The sequence below is a fragment of the Anser cygnoides genome, chromosome 20 (genome assembly GCF_040182565.1).
Source record: "Anser cygnoides isolate HZ-2024a breed goose chromosome 20, Taihu_goose_T2T_genome, whole genome shotgun sequence".
NCBI classification, from domain to species: Eukaryota; Metazoa; Chordata; class Aves; order Anseriformes; family Anatidae; genus Anser; species Anser cygnoides.
In genome coordinates, this window is record NC_089892.1 from 11,241,413 (window position 1) to 11,256,008 (window position 14,596).

At 57.8% G+C, this 14,596-nt stretch overlaps 1 protein-coding gene across 17 annotated transcripts in view; it reads left to right on the top strand.

Moving 5' to 3' along the window:
* Positions 1–14,333, top strand: part of GRIN1 (glutamate ionotropic receptor NMDA type subunit 1) — a 34,399-nt gene extending 20,066 nt beyond the window's left edge. For 2 of the 17 annotated variants that reach the window (XM_066980740.1, XM_066980741.1), the window contains 8 exons: positions 193–305; positions 768–916; positions 1,697–1,854; positions 2,283–2,444; positions 3,453–3,562; positions 4,608–4,753; positions 7,409–7,519; positions 13,131–14,333. In XM_066980740.1, the coding sequence (XP_066836841.1) occupies positions 193–305; positions 768–916; positions 1,697–1,854; positions 2,283–2,444; positions 3,453–3,562; positions 4,608–4,753; positions 7,409–7,519; positions 13,131–13,199 (1,018 nt within the window). In that variant the 3' untranslated portion in view covers positions 13,200–14,333. Of the gene's footprint in view, positions 1–192; positions 306–767; positions 917–1,696; positions 1,855–2,282; positions 2,445–3,452; positions 3,563–4,607; positions 4,754–5,966; positions 6,141–6,164; positions 6,207–6,367; positions 6,620–7,408; positions 7,520–10,058; positions 10,693–13,130 lie in introns of those variants that run through there. The other 15 variants (XM_066980742.1, XM_066980748.1, XM_066980732.1 and 12 more) reach the window with 14 other exon arrangements.
* The last annotated feature ends 263 nt before the right edge of the window (positions 14,334–14,596 follow it).

A 14,596-nucleotide genomic window follows, 5' to 3' on the forward strand; every position in this document is an offset into this window, starting at 1 on the left:
GCAGGCAGGGCTGCAGGTCGGCAGTGTCAGGGACACGAGGGCTGTGCAGCCAGGCAGGGAGGCAGGGTGAAGGGCTGCCTGGGGCAGAGCACGGTCTGTAAGGACCAGTGCTGGAGGGCTCCCGGGGCATGGGGAAGAGCCTAGAGAACCAGGATAAGGGACACCAGATGAGCTCTTTGTCTTGTTTTCCAGCCCATTTGGCCGCTTCAAAGTGAACAGCGAGGAGGAGGAGGAAGATGCCCTGACACTCTCCTCGGCCATGTGGTTCTCCTGGGGAGTCCTGCTGAACTCTGGCATCGGAGAAGGTGCGCCGAGGCAGGCAGCCGTGCTGCCCTGTGCTGCAGCCCTGGAAGGGACCTGGGGGACACTGGGATGGGGGAGAGCCCGTGCCCCCTCCCACATCCTTCTGTCTGTGCCCTGCCTTGTGCCCTGCCTGTGCCTATGCTCTCGTCCCCCATCAAGCCTTCCCTGGAGGGGGATTTGGTGATGCTGGGGTGGCATGCTCATGGCACTGCTCATGCAGACAGTCCTGCCATCCCTCACCCTCAGTGATGGGAAGCCCTGTCTGCTTCTCTTTCCTGGGGTTATCCCTCCATCAGGGTGCAATGCATCCTGCACAGGAGCTGGGTTTTTCTTGGTTTGGGCAATCACAGCTGTCGAACAGGGCACATCTGCAGCTTTCATCTGCCTTGTATGGGGTGTGCACAGCTTTGGTGACAAAGTCAAGCCCTTGTTGTGCCAGTCTGAGCTCTCCTCTCTCCCTCCAGGTGCTCCCCGGAGTTTCTCTGCCCGTATTCTTGGCATGGTGTGGGCTGGCTTTGCTATGATTATTGTGGCTTCCTACACTGCCAACCTGGCTGCCTTCCTGGTTTTGGACCGACCTGAGGAGAGAATTACAGGCATCAACGACCCCCGGGTAATGACCCCTTGCTTCATTTCCCCTTCTCTGCCCACCTCTGGGAAGAGATGAAGATGCCTGCAGTGGGCACCTCCTGGTCCCTGTAACATGGCTGGTAGCACCCGGGGCCTGCTTAACGTGGCTGTGGGACTGTAGGGCTGTGGGGCGGTGCCCCTGCAGTGTGTGGGGATGGGCAGACACAGGCAGGGATCAGCAGGGAAAAATGTTGTCCAGAAACAGCACGAGCCCAGCCAAACTGCCTGGCAGTTCCTGGAGAGCCTGCACTAACCAACGAGGAAACGATTCATTATGGATGAGTTATAGCTGATGAAAATGTCCCTGCGGTGCAGTCAATACTCTCAGCAGATACCGGCATGCTTCATACCCGTTTCCTACTCTGGCAAGGACACAGCCACAGACTATCAATCTGGGCTAGCAGGAATGCACCCCACAGAAGTGCCAGCCCACAGCATCCCGTGCCCCACTGCATCCTCTGCCCACAGCACTGTCAGCCCCATGGCACCTGCGAGTCTCCTGCATCTTCAGCACTGTGATGTCCCTGTCCCCTAGCATCCCCTGCCCACCACCGTGGTCTCAGAGCATCCCTAGCCCCACAGCATCCTGAGCCCCACAGCATCCCCTGCCCCATGGCACCTTCAGCTCCACTGAGGAGATCAAGGTGTTACCTGAGAAACAGGTCCCTGAAGGGGATGGAAAATCAGGAAACACAGGTCTGGGGGTGAGCTGGTTTGGTTGATGTAGGACAGAAGAAACAGAAGCCCTGCCCTTGCCTTTCAGCTGCGCAACCCCTCCGATAAGTTCATTTATGCCACGGTGAAGCAGAGCTCGGTGGACATCTATTTCCGACGGCAGGTGGAGCTGAGCACCATGTACCGGCACATGGAGAAGCACAACTACGAGAGCGCTGCCGAAGCCATCCAGGCTGTGCGGGACAAGTGAGTGGGACCAGCTCCCTGCCTGGCCGTGCTGGGGTGGGCCTGGGGGGGCAGGGGCCGGGGGAAGTGAGCAGGGCTGGTGCAAGCCCCAGGGGAGCTGCTGCCGAAGCGTGGCTGGGTGGGAGCTGCGCAGACCCAGCACATGCCAGGTCTCTGGGTGGAGGGCTCAAGGGCTACGTGGGGAGAGGCGCGTTCAATGCCCTGGCACTGGCCTCCCTTTCTGGCCTCTGTGCCAGACTGGGTGGCTTCAAACTTTGTTTCAACCCCTCATGCTCCTCAGAAATATTTCCTATCCTTTGCCAGGAGGGGGATGCTGGTCCCCATGCACAGGGCTTGAGTTAGGGCTGGTGATGTTGCTGCTCCTGCAGTAGCTGCAGACAAGGTGGGCTGCCTGCCCTTACCTGTGTTACACCTCTCTTGGTGTCCAGCAAGCTCCATGCCTTCATCTGGGACTCGGCGGTGCTGGAGTTCGAAGCCTCCCAGAAGTGCGACCTGGTGACGACGGGGGAGCTTTTCTTCCGCTCCGGCTTTGGGATTGGGATGCGCAAGGACAGCCCGTGGAAGCAGAACGTCTCCCTGGCCATCCTCAAGTCTGTACACGGCTCTCAGCCCCCAAACTCTGCATGTGCTAGCACGCAAGTAGCCCCACACCAGGCAGTGCCACCCCCCGCTGTGGGGACACCTCCCCGTGAGCTCAGCCAGGCCAACAGCACCGTGCTGCCCGGCTCCATCTCCCCAGGGTTATTCTCTCCACTCTATTCCTGCTAGGCAGAGATGCTTCAGGTCCCCTCCCAACTCCAAGTAAGGCTCTTATATCAGCGTTAGCCTGCAGTCTGGAGTGCCACAAAGCATCTGGTATCACAGATAAAATGGGATTTCTCTGTGTTGGTTTGGAAACGCCACGTTCATTGCAGAGAGTGGAATGTGGCGATGGAGGAAAGGCAGCTGGGAACCAGCTGAGGAGGGAGGGGAAGAAGCAGGATTAATTGTAGAGGGTCAGGAGCCAGCGGGGTCCTGGCCAGAAACCACCCGCAGGACCCAGGGTAACCGAGGGAGGCCCTGGACCCCACCTGTGGGGCAGCTGTGCCAAAGAGCTGGGTGGTGGCAGGACGGGTGGGATTTGGGGCTGCAGAGCCTGGAGAGGCACCAGGAGCCCTCGGGGCCCTTCTGGGAGAGGACAGGGAGGCCCAGGGCTGCAGGTGGCCCAGGACGGCAATGAGGTGTGGGGATGTGCCAGGAACAGGGGACAGGGATGTGCCAGGAAGAGGGGACAGGGATGTGCAGGGGCCCCGTGGTGGACGTGTGCCCTGTGCCCACCCCCATCCCCGCGCTGTAACACTGGGTGGGTCCAGCTCTCGCAGCAGGGATCTGCCCCCTGGCACCAAAGCTGTACATGCACACGCGTGTGCACATACACGCACCCTGCCAGGCATACACGCACCAGTGCACACACACGCAGCACCTGTAGACGTGCCCGTAGGCCGCGGCCAAGGGCAGAGCCCAAGGACAGTGGGCTGCAGAGAGCATGAAGCCAGCCCCTGTGTCCCAGCCGCCTGCGCCTGGTCTCCTGTGACCATCCTGTATCCTTGTGCTTTCAGGTCCCACGAGAACGGCTTCATGGAGGATTTGGACAAGACTTGGGTGAGGTATCAGGAGTGTGATTCCCGTAGCAATGCCCCAGCAACACTCACCTTTGAAAATATGGCAGGTTTGTTCTGCAAACCTCTTTCTTCCTCTTCGCTGGGTAGCCTGCTTTCGCTCAAGACATTCTCCTCTCCTGAGCTCTCCTCCCGGGCCAAAGCTCTGCTTCTTCTGGGTTTGTGCTTTCCTAGCGCTGGGAGGCTGCTGTGGTGGGTTCCCACCCCGCCTTGTCCGAAACAGCTCCGCGAAGCTTCCTCCACCTTCCCTGGGGTGGCTTCCTCATCGGCGGGGGCGGCTGCCATGCCCATCACTCCTGTCCCTCCACTCCGGCCCAGCCACAGCTGTCGGGGTGCAATCGGTGCAGAGGGAGGGGGGCAGCATCTTGGGAAGGGGCGAGCAGCACAGGGGTGAGCAGGAACCCTGCTGCAGGAGGGAGCTGGCACAGGGCAGCCCTGAGGAGTGTGTGCTGGTCCTGGGCAGGGGCAGAGGGCAGGGGGATGGTGATTGATGCGGTGTTTTCTTCTCCTTGGCCCCTCTTTGCAAAGATTGATTTCTCCCAGGTGGGTTCTCTTCCTCCAGTCAATGTGGCAACGCAGGGTTAGGGGTGTCCGAGGGGACCCCGTGCATGCTGGCATCAGCGAGGATGAGGTGGAGCCATCTGCTCCATTCCTTGGGATGCAGGGCGCTGTGCCACCTCCCCATCCCCAAGTACCAGCCCCAAGGGTCACAGCCAGCTGAGGACAGTGTAGAGAGCTCCGCACATGCTGCGCTTCCCCGTGCACCAAACAGCAGCACCAGAGCTGGGTCTTTCTGCTGCAAACAGCCCTGGGAACAGGGTCTGCCCTGGTACATGGTGCAGCACCCAGCACCCCATGCCTGCCCTGAGCATCCCTGCAGTATCACCGGTGCCCGGCCAAGAGGAGCTCACACGGATGCCCCGAACCCATCACCTCCCTGCCTGTCACCATGGGTGCCCCTCTGGGACTGCGGAGGGTGGCAGGGGCCGGGGGGCCGGGGTTGGCCGATGCTGCTGGTGCTGAGCGTGATGCAGAGGAAATGAAGTGTCGTGGTGCGATTCCCACTGCCCCCTGTAACTTTCCTGCTTATTTCAGGTGTGTTTATGCTGGTGGCTGGAGGTATTGTTGCCGGGATATTTTTAATATTCATAGAAATAGCTTACAAAAGGCATAAGGACGCGCGGAGGAAGCAGATGCAGCTGGCGTTTGCGGCCGTTAATGTGTGGAGGAAAAACCTGCAGGTAGGACAAACCGTTTTTAGAGCAAATCTCCAACAGGTGCGTTTTCCATTCCTTCACCAAATCAGTGAATGCAGAGCTGTGGATTAGCATGGGCCCCCCTGTCCCCTGCCCCACACCCAGTGACTCTACTTAACAGCACTGCTAGCGAGCTGTAGGGCCCTGCTTGTCCCCAGGGCCACCCCTGGCCGTTGCCACCTCCCATGGGAGGTGTCATATCCAGCTCTGTCCTGGAGAAAGACCTGGCCTAAATGCCTTGGTTTGTCCTTGGTGGTGCTGGGGACAGGGACCTTGCTCTGCTGGGGACCATGTGCCAGAGCCACATCTTGTCCCAGCTGAACCAGCGGTGCCAGCAGCAACTTTTGTAGGCTCTCTGATCTGCTCCAGCCACGCTCACCAGCAGAGGAGGGGAGGGTTCACATGCAGCCACCAAGCATCCCTGCCCCGTGGTCCTGACCATCCCTGCCCCATGGTCCTGAGCAGCCCTGCCCCCATGGTCCTGAGCAGCCCTGCCCCGAAGCCCCCCAGCATCCCTGCCCTGGGCCCCCGAGAACCCCTGCCCTGCAGTCCCATGGAGAATTGCTGTTTCCCAGTGCCTCCCCCTCCCCCCCCCCCCCCCCCCCCCGGGGCTGTGGTTCTCCTGCCACACCCTAGCCGGTTCCATAAGAGGCGGTGCGTGCTCTTGTCACTTGGGGATAAGAACATCTCCCCCCAGCATCTCCCATCCCTGAAGCACCCCAGGTGAGGGGAGCCCGGGGGGGCGGTGGTACCCGATGGTGACACAGCCCCAGGCACGTCCCCGAGCCTCCCCCCACCCTCGCTGCGCCGCGCCCTCCCAGCTCAGGGACCGCCTGGGTGCTCTCTGCAAACCGTCCGGGCTCCGTCCCACCCTTGGGGAAGCAAACCGGCGCTCAGAGAGCCAGGCATCCGTCAGGGGACTCAGGGACGCTGCCGCTTGCAGGGCCACTGCCCAAGGGACAGAGCCCCCCGACGGCGGGGTTGCTGGCCGAGCGCAGTGCGGGGTCCCCGCGGAGCGGCGGGGCATGGGGGGTGCTTGGGGGACACCACCTTCCCGAGAGCAGCGAGGGGAACACGAGGCCGGGCTGCTACATCCTGAGAGCTCGCTGGGTTCAGTTCACTGATACGAGTTTCGGAAAAGCCATTTCTTCTTTTTTTATTATTTATTATTATTTTTTTTTCCTTTGCTTCCAAAAAGCAGCAGCACCGACGGGGTTAAGGCTGCTGGGACAGAGCACACTAGTCGCACTGCCATTTTTCACTTGCCAACCTTCTAGAAAATACTGCACTGGGTCCTTGGGCAGAGTCTGTGGGACTGTGAGCAAAGCATGCTGCCCTGTGGGGATAAACAGCCTCATGGTAAAGAGCCGTTTGACATTGTAAGACTTTTCCACAGGAGGAAACGTCAGAGCACTAGTATCTGGTACATTGCTAGAAGGTAGGCAAGTGGAAAGATTTATTTGTTAAAACAAACAAACAAAAATAATGGTTTTTGGGATCACAGTTTTGCCATGGCTATTTCCTGAGATGCCATGGAAGAAAAAGACATTTCATTCCATTCATCTTGCTTTCCTTTCCGTTTGTGCATGTCCGCAAAAGAGAGAACTGAGAAGGAGGAGCAAATGTATCCCCGAGCATGCTCTACGCACCAGCGGGATACATTTTGGTTACCCCCGTGCGGTAGCAGAGCCAGACCTGGTCACTCCGTCCCCCGTCGGCAAGGTCACACTCATTGGCACGAAAGCAATTGGGGAGGAATCGTTGTCAGCGCCCGCCGCCGAGCGCGGCCGGTCCCCACGGCTCGCTGCCCCCGCACCGTGGCGGCTGGTGCTCCCAGCCTGCGCCAACCAGGTCCGACTCGCTAACACCAATGGCTACATTTTTCAGTTCTGTTTCTCTTTGAGTTCATCCCGACCCTGATGACATCATAGCGCTAACGCTTTGCTTCCTCCCTTTCTTTTCCTTTTCTTTTTGTTTTGTTTTCTTTTCTTTTCTTTTCTTTTCTTTTTCTTCCAGTTTCCTTTTTTTTCTTAAAAAAAAAAAAAAAAAACGGTTTTACTTTGGAAAAAAAAAAACAACAACAAACAACACAACACCACAAACACCAGCAACCACGTTCAGCTTTGCACAAACGCGTCATTTAAATTTTGGAATACCTTTTTTACGGAATATTCATACAATGACTTCTCTTTCAATGCAGTCCTCTCTCTCTCTTGTGGCACTAGGATTCAGCCTCAGAAAAGGCCCTGAGCAATTTTTTTTTTAGTGGTAGGTGCAGCATCTCACCTCTCGGTCTAGGCAGGCTGGCGGTGGAAGCAAGGGGCAGGGCCAGGCGGAGCACCCGCAGGTGCTCCCGAGGAAGCAAGGTCAGCGCTGCAGGCTGCCGGCAGACACCCAGGAGACGCAGGGCTGCTCCCCAGAGGGGTTCCAGCGCTCCCGACGCGAGGCCGGCCCCGTAGCCGTAGCAGTGTGGTGGCCGCGCTGTGCCTGCAGGTCACAGAGGCCCTTGGAGGACTGGGAGTGACATCTCCAGTAGCTCTCTCACCCAAATGAAGGACATGACACGGGGCAGTATTCAAGTAGATTTAGCGTTTCCAACAGCACACTAGAGATCTAATCGCTTATACATATTCATTTTAGGATAGAAAAAGTGGTAGAGCAGAACCTGACCCTAAAAAGAAAGCCACTTTTAGGTCCATCACCTCCACCCTGGCCTCCAGCTTCAAGAGACGTAGGTCCTCCAAGGATACGGTAAGAGGAAGAAGAACAATTCTGCCCTCTCTCTTTCTCTCTCTTTCTCTCTTCTGCCATCCCATCGACTGCCACACACCCATCCCGAAGCTGCCAGTGTACATGCATAGCTCATGTTCGTCACCAGTCAGTCAGTCAGTCAGTCAGTCAGTCATCCCGTGTTCCTGAAAGGATGCTGGGATCCTGGAGGGCAGGCAGGAGGTGCTTTGGAGTCCTGTGATGAGTTGGGAGATGCAACCGAGTTTTTGTTTTGTTTCCGTTTTCTTTTTGCCTGGATGATTTCTGATGTTCCTCTCTGTGCTTTGCTCACCGTACCGGTGCTGACCTCTTGAAACCGATGACATTTTTATTTTCTTTTTCTGTTCCTGAGTGTTCCTGTACCTGTTTGTCATTGTATGCCTAAAAACGATCACCCCGATTTAATTTGGGCACTGTGTCACCTCACCGAGAGCCATACGTGTCACATTCTCTACATGTGATTTTTGTTTGTGACTTAGCATTCGGGACGTAGCCCTCGGCACAGGAGGGACAGCTCTCTCTGGTTATCGTCAGCAGCGAAGCCTCTCTAGAAAAGAGGCACCACGGCTTGAAAGACGAGGTTGTTAAAGACCCAGCCTGGTTCAAACCTGGGCTTTCCACATCGCAGTATCGCTGCTCGCATGTAACCAGAGAACATTTCCAAATAGCTGCCTCTAAAGCCAGCCGTTTCCCCATGTGCAAACGTGTCTGCTCATGCTGGAGCTTCGGACACGCCAGCGTCAGGGTGGGCTGTTGGTCTGTCGGACTGAGCCGGTGTCCCTCTGCATGTTGCCGTCTGTCGTACGACACTCTGCACTGTGGCTACTCTGTTGTCTCGTGTGGACGCGGGCGCTGCGCTGCCCGAACCTCTTGCAGTGGGCTCCCTGCCGCAGGCGCGATGCACGGCGGGGACGGGGGGGACGCGGCGGGGCGGCCCGTCCCTGGCTGCAGGCTCGCGGGGGGGAGCGGCGTGCGATGTCGCAGGGGGTCTCCGGCCACAGCGCTGCGTGGAGGCGGCTGCGTTTGGCACCAGGGCAGGCTCCGTCCCCGGCACCCCTGGGACATGGCCCCGGGGACAGCTGAGCCCTCCACCGGGCCCGGCTGCCGCCATCTCGCACAAAGCGCTCCCCCGGCTGTCATGGGGTGTCCCACGTTCTCCTCGCTTGTCCCTGTGCCCACTGGGGAGGACAAGCATCCCCGTCACCTCCCGCACTGCCCCCTGAACCACCTTGTCCTGGTGGTGCCCCAACATCGCAGGTGCCCCCACCCCGCTGCCCCAGGGACCAGACCCCTGAGCTTGGGGGAGGCTCGGAGGAGGGTCTGCGTGGCCAGACCCCGACCAGGGGACAGGAGGAGAGGTGGGGTGGGTGGTGTGGCAAGGAGAAGGTGGGGAGTGAGAAGAACCATGAGGAGGAGGGACTGGTGGGGAGAAAAACCTGCAGGGAGAGCTGTCAGGGGAACCCTCGGCCTGGCTGGAGTAGACCCCATGTTTTGTCTCCGAGGTTTAGCAAACCGAGGGGAGCTGGCCTGGGAGAGTAGGAGCATCACAGCAAAGTGGGCACCAGAGGAGACACATGCCCACCACAGGCACGTGAGCAATGCCAGGAGAGGGGACCCCATGGCTGTGGCCATGCCCTCTCCTGGGTGCCTGCCCGCTCCCCCAGGAGCAATGGGGCACCCCAGTACCACCTCCAACACCCTGCTCCCTCCCCAGGGATGCACCCTGGGTCTGATCCTGCTTCATGGTGCGGTATCCATGGCCTCATGCCACCCCACCTCCCAGGGCTAGGAGCTGGCCAGGTCCAGGGACCACCTACACCAGAGGCTCCAGAAGATGGCATCCCACTCTGGCGGCAGCTGCAGCTGTGGGGCAGCTATGGGCAATGATGCCCCACTGTCTAGGAGCCCGTCGCAGTCTTCTGCATGCCATGGGGTGACATGGCTGGGCCCCAGCATGTGTTCTGAAGGGGGAACAGGCTAGTTGGGCCAAGAACAGGCCAGCAGGACCAAGATCCAAGCCAACTGGGCCAAGACTGAGGCTAGCAGGTCCAAGACCTGGCTATTGCAGGAGGCCCACAGTGGAGCAAGCTTTATGGCGATGTCGGGCAGGCCCGCTGGTTGCTCCTTGGGGTGAGCAACCAGCGGGAGGGTGCTGTTACCAGTTCACGTCACAGCCTGCCTTTTGGTGCCCCCAGCTTCAATGCAGCAGCCCTGGCTCAGAGACCCCAGTGCCCTCCTGCTGTGGAAGGCCCCATGAGTACATAGCATGCGGGAACACGTTGCCTGGGGTCCTTGTAAAGGTGAGAAAGCAGTGAGGTGCTCTGTTTTGTGATGCTCGGCAGAGCCGCGGGCCCACACCAGGTCTCAGTTGGGCAAGGCTTGAGAGCCCATGGGGCTGGAAGGCCAGGCTGACCCCGGCCCCATGGGCTCTCCTGGCTAGCAAGCAAAAGATGCAAACCTGGTGGCCTTGCTTCTTCCCTTTTCGTTGTCGGGAGTTTTAAAAATGGATTCTGCTCTGCAGCCCTGCAGAATGGTCCCTCAGGAGTGCCAGAGAGACAGGCTGGCACCATGGAGCCAAGACAGCCCTGGGAAGCTGCCACCCCACTCTGAACGTCCTAGCGCCCACCATCACCCGAGCTGCACAGCCTCTCCGCGGCACATCATCCCCACCGCCCCAGGAGGAGATGCATGTGTTCCCCATAGGCAGCTCCTGCAACTCGAATAGCACTCGCAGAGCTGACGTACTGCCATCCATCGCAGCCACCCACGCTACTGCAACCCCACAGAAGCCATGTGAGACGCATAAACCACACAGACACCTTCCGAGCCGGCACATTTCGTACAGACACGTAACGAGACGCACAGATCCCTTAGCCCCCACTGCAGACGTCATCAGCCCCCGCAGCCCCACTGCCAGCCCGCGGGCCCCCAGACACAGCACGACACACGTCCCACGTCACCGCCAAGCGAGGGCCCCGCCAGCGTGGGGACGATGCCAGAGCTGGTCGAGAATCGAGGGGGTTCATGGAAAAGGCCACCTTTTCAGTGAAAGATCAGCCATTCCAAAATCAAGTGCTTTTTGGCTGAAAAAGAACCTAGTTTTTGGCCCCAAACGAACAAATGTAGGCCAAAGACAACTATATTTTTTTTTTAAAGGAAAGTTGACATTTTCTACAGCAAGATTGCATTTAGCTGGAATCCTAATACTTAACTGAAAAAAAAAAAAAAAGAAACCCAAAATTCTTCCAGAAAATCTTCCACCAGCCAGGGACTACCATACGAGCCCAGATTAGGTTGAAGTCATTTTTAAAGACATATTAAGTTCTTGTCTATATTTTCTTCCTGGTGTCATTTAAAGTTTTTGGTGCCTTCACTTCACTTCCATACCTTAACATGTTTGAGTCTCTTCTACGGTTAATATTGATTAATTTCTTGGCTTTATAATGTTTGGTTAGGGGATAATTGCACCATCCCTGTAACATCATTTACCCTAAATTACTGATATGTGCTTCTAGCTTTAGTTCTACTTTAACATAGTTTTGATATGACAATTTTCTTGTTTTTTTTTCCTTTTTTTTTCTTTTTTTAATATTAAAAACTGCATGCATGAACTCTACACAAAAAAAAAAAAAAGTAAACGCGAATGTTACCCTGTGATAACTGTGATTGGAGGAGATATGCTTTCAAACCCAAAGCCATGCTCTTGTATTGCGATTTTCCTGGCCAGGCCCCCCAGATCACTTGGTGGTGTCAGGGACTCCCGGAGCTGTGCAGAGAGGCCAGAGCACCCCGGCCCCCCTGCCAGACGCCCCTTGCCGCCCCACGGCCACGTGCACCAAGACACACGCACCCACACCCACACACGGCTTTTTTCCTGGTTGCGTCAGGCCGGTAGCGCAGGGTATTTAACAAAGGACCTTTTCTTCTGCCCGTATGTGTTTTTTTTTTTGTTACTTTTTTTTTTTCTTTTTCCTTTTTTCTCTGGAGCTCGTCCTTCAGCAGCGGCTGGCACCATCTCCTCTGGGTACCCGCCCAGCCTCTCCCCTCTCCAAGTCATCTCCTCCCCATGGGGCTCCAGCCCCATCCCATGAGCTTTGCTGTGGCAGCCGAGATTTTGGCAAAGAGGGGCGGCTGCACCCCTGTAGGAAGAGGCATGCTTTTAGTGGACCAGCAAAATGCCAGAAAAAGCTCCCCAGGGTGACAGAGCAATTTGTCTGAGCAAAACCACCAGGAGATGGCCAAGGTGCTGCCACTCAGCGAAGCAATGAGGAATTTCATATAGGCTCCATTTTGATAGTAGTTGGTCCCCTACACGAATGAGCGATCCCAAGAGGTGTTCCTTCAGCGGCAGTGTCCCCACCACGCGCACTGCAGGGATGGGACTGTGCTGGCTCCAGCCCCTGCCCCAGCAGCTCCCTGCCAAGGTGCTGGGGTCATTGTGAAGCAAAAAAACACACAGGTGAACCCCGAGGAGCCCACACCATGCTTGGAGGGCCACCAGACCTCCCTGCACAGGCTGAAGGGCCACACAGGGTAGCCACAGTGCTAGAGCCACTAGCAGCAGTGCGAGGGCCACAGTTGCCCCCAGGAAGCAGAGGATGGGTTAAATCCTGTGAAATCCTTCTAAAAACCAAGGAGTCCCTGGAAACCCAGCAAACCAGCAGCCCTCCTAGGTGCACGGCCAAGCCAATATGGAGAGGGTCCATGCAGCAGCAGGAGACCCACCAAGTCCTTCTGCCCATGTTAGGTTCCCAAAGTGGCGGCAGATGCATTGGTGTCACCCATTTAGGGCTTGGAGCTAGGAGAGGGAGAGGAAGGACATTTGGAAGGAGGTAGGGAGGAAATAACTGCCCAGCTATAAGCCCCTGCCTGAGGAGGAAGGGCTTTTTTTTTTGCTTTTTTTTTTCTATTTTCTTTTTTTTTCTTTTTTTTTTTTTTTTTTTCTGGCTGGTTGAGGGGTTTTTCTGCTCTCCCTGCTTGCTTGCTGGTGGGACCGCTGCTGGGGAGGTCTTTCCCGGGGGTGTTGGCCGGGCCCCCACTGCGAGGAGCGCAGAACCCCAGATCCAGGCCACGTCTCCAGCACAGGCTGCATTCTCACATTAGCAAGTGATGCTACAGCTAGTCACAAATCACCCGCACGGCACGGCTCCTCACCTGCACAGAAGGATAGTGAGAGCAGGGGCACTCAAGCAAGGAGGTGCAACACCCTGGCCTCAAAGCACAGCTTGAGCTGGCACCAGCCAGACCCTCCAACCACAGGCGTGGCTGTGGGTTGGGCTGGGGGGTCACAGCTTTCTCCTGTAGCTGTCCCCATGTAGGGACAGGCCGGCTCCGCAGGCGACACGGCCGCCGTGCGCTGCGCCCTGCTCCTGGGTGTCCTTCCCATAGGCCGCAGGGTGCTTGGAGAGCGTCTGCAAGGACCTCTGCACGAGCCCACACTGGGCATGGGGCCTCGGCCAGCAGCAGGTCTGGGGCCATTGCATCCACCCCAGAGACATCCCGTAGGGACACAGGGGGTGCAAGGAGGCGCGGGGGCGAGTGCCGTGACTGCCTAACACTTCTCTCTCCTTGTCTGTGTATTTGTGTGTTACAGCAATACCATCCCACCGACATCACCGGCCAGCTCAACCTCTCCGACCCCTCCGTCAGCACTGTGGTGTGACCTGCTCCCTGGGGGCCATCAGCCCTTGCCCGACACAGCGGGAAGGCACAGCCAGGACTGCCTGTCAAGGGACACTGATGGGTTCTTCTGGGTGAGACGGGAGGAAAGCATCCTTCATCCATACACAGTGACTTCATTGTATATCTCCCTCCCTCCCTAGGCCTGCTGCCATACTCACGCCCCAAAACGCACGGCGGAACCAGGACAGGGTTTGGACTTCACTGTACAGAGGTAATCGCTTCCAACCTGTGCTGTTATTGATCAGTATCGCCACTGGCCAGCTACGTGCAAGGGGAAAGGACTTCGAAGGCACGTGGTGCCTGCTCTCCCACAGTAGCAGGGAAGAGCTGGTGCCAGACTGCAAACCCGTGCTTCACCTTGCAGGCTCCGTGTTCTCCACACGTGTGTGGCTCTCGGAGCACCCAGAGCTGTGCTGGTGGAGCAGCCTGTGTAGTTCGGCAGTCCAGGGGCGTGCTTCTGCCATGCCGTGCTCCACCACCACCACAGCAGGGCTGGGAGACGTGCGCTCTGCTCCTGGCCAAGGGATGAGCCCCCCGGTCCTCCCCTCCATCAGCCTATGGTACAATTGAACCTGGTGCTCTGGAGCTTACAGGACGCTGTCAGACAAGATCCTGGCTCTCCATATCTCTGCACACCAGCTGTCCCCAAGGCCAGGCCACGGCCAGCACGTAGCTCCCACACTGCAGCCATCCTGACCAGGAGACACGGCAAAACCAGGTCCTGGCTCAGGAGGAGGTGACCAAACAAGACTGCCTGGAGCCCTCCTCCCGTGGGCACCGTGCCTGCGTGCCAGCCCCCCAGGCTTCCTCCAGGCAGGCTCCACGAGCGTCTGTGGACACCCCAGAGCTGGGGAGCAGAAATCCCGCCTGTGATTTGGTACCAAGCCCCAGCGTCGAGAACTGCCTTCTCCTTGCCCCAGCCAAGCAGAGGGGGCAGACGGGGCCAGCAGGATTTTTGGAGGGCAGCTGGGGTCTGAGAGCATCGTCCCACTGGCTGCAGTGGTTCCATCAAATTCATCTTGCTCCAGCTGAGAAATCGAGCCCATTCGACTTTATACGTCAGTGTAACATTAATACCAAGTTTTTGCAAGAGCTCAGTAAAGTCTAGACTGGATCACGGGCTGGTTTTATTGCCTCTGTCTGTCTCTGCCTGCCGGCGGAGCTGGCTGGGAGCCCTGCACTGAATCAGGGCCTCACCCAGCGCTGCTGCGGGGCACGCGAGCAGAAAAGGTGGAGGGATGGGGAGGGAAGGAGTGGGGGGGGAATAGGAGCTGCAGGGAGGACTGGGAGGAACAGGACGTTGCTATTCGGGGCTGGCCAGCATGGGGCCAGACCTGGGCTGAAACCACCCAAATGCCAGCCCCTTGCAGGCTGGTT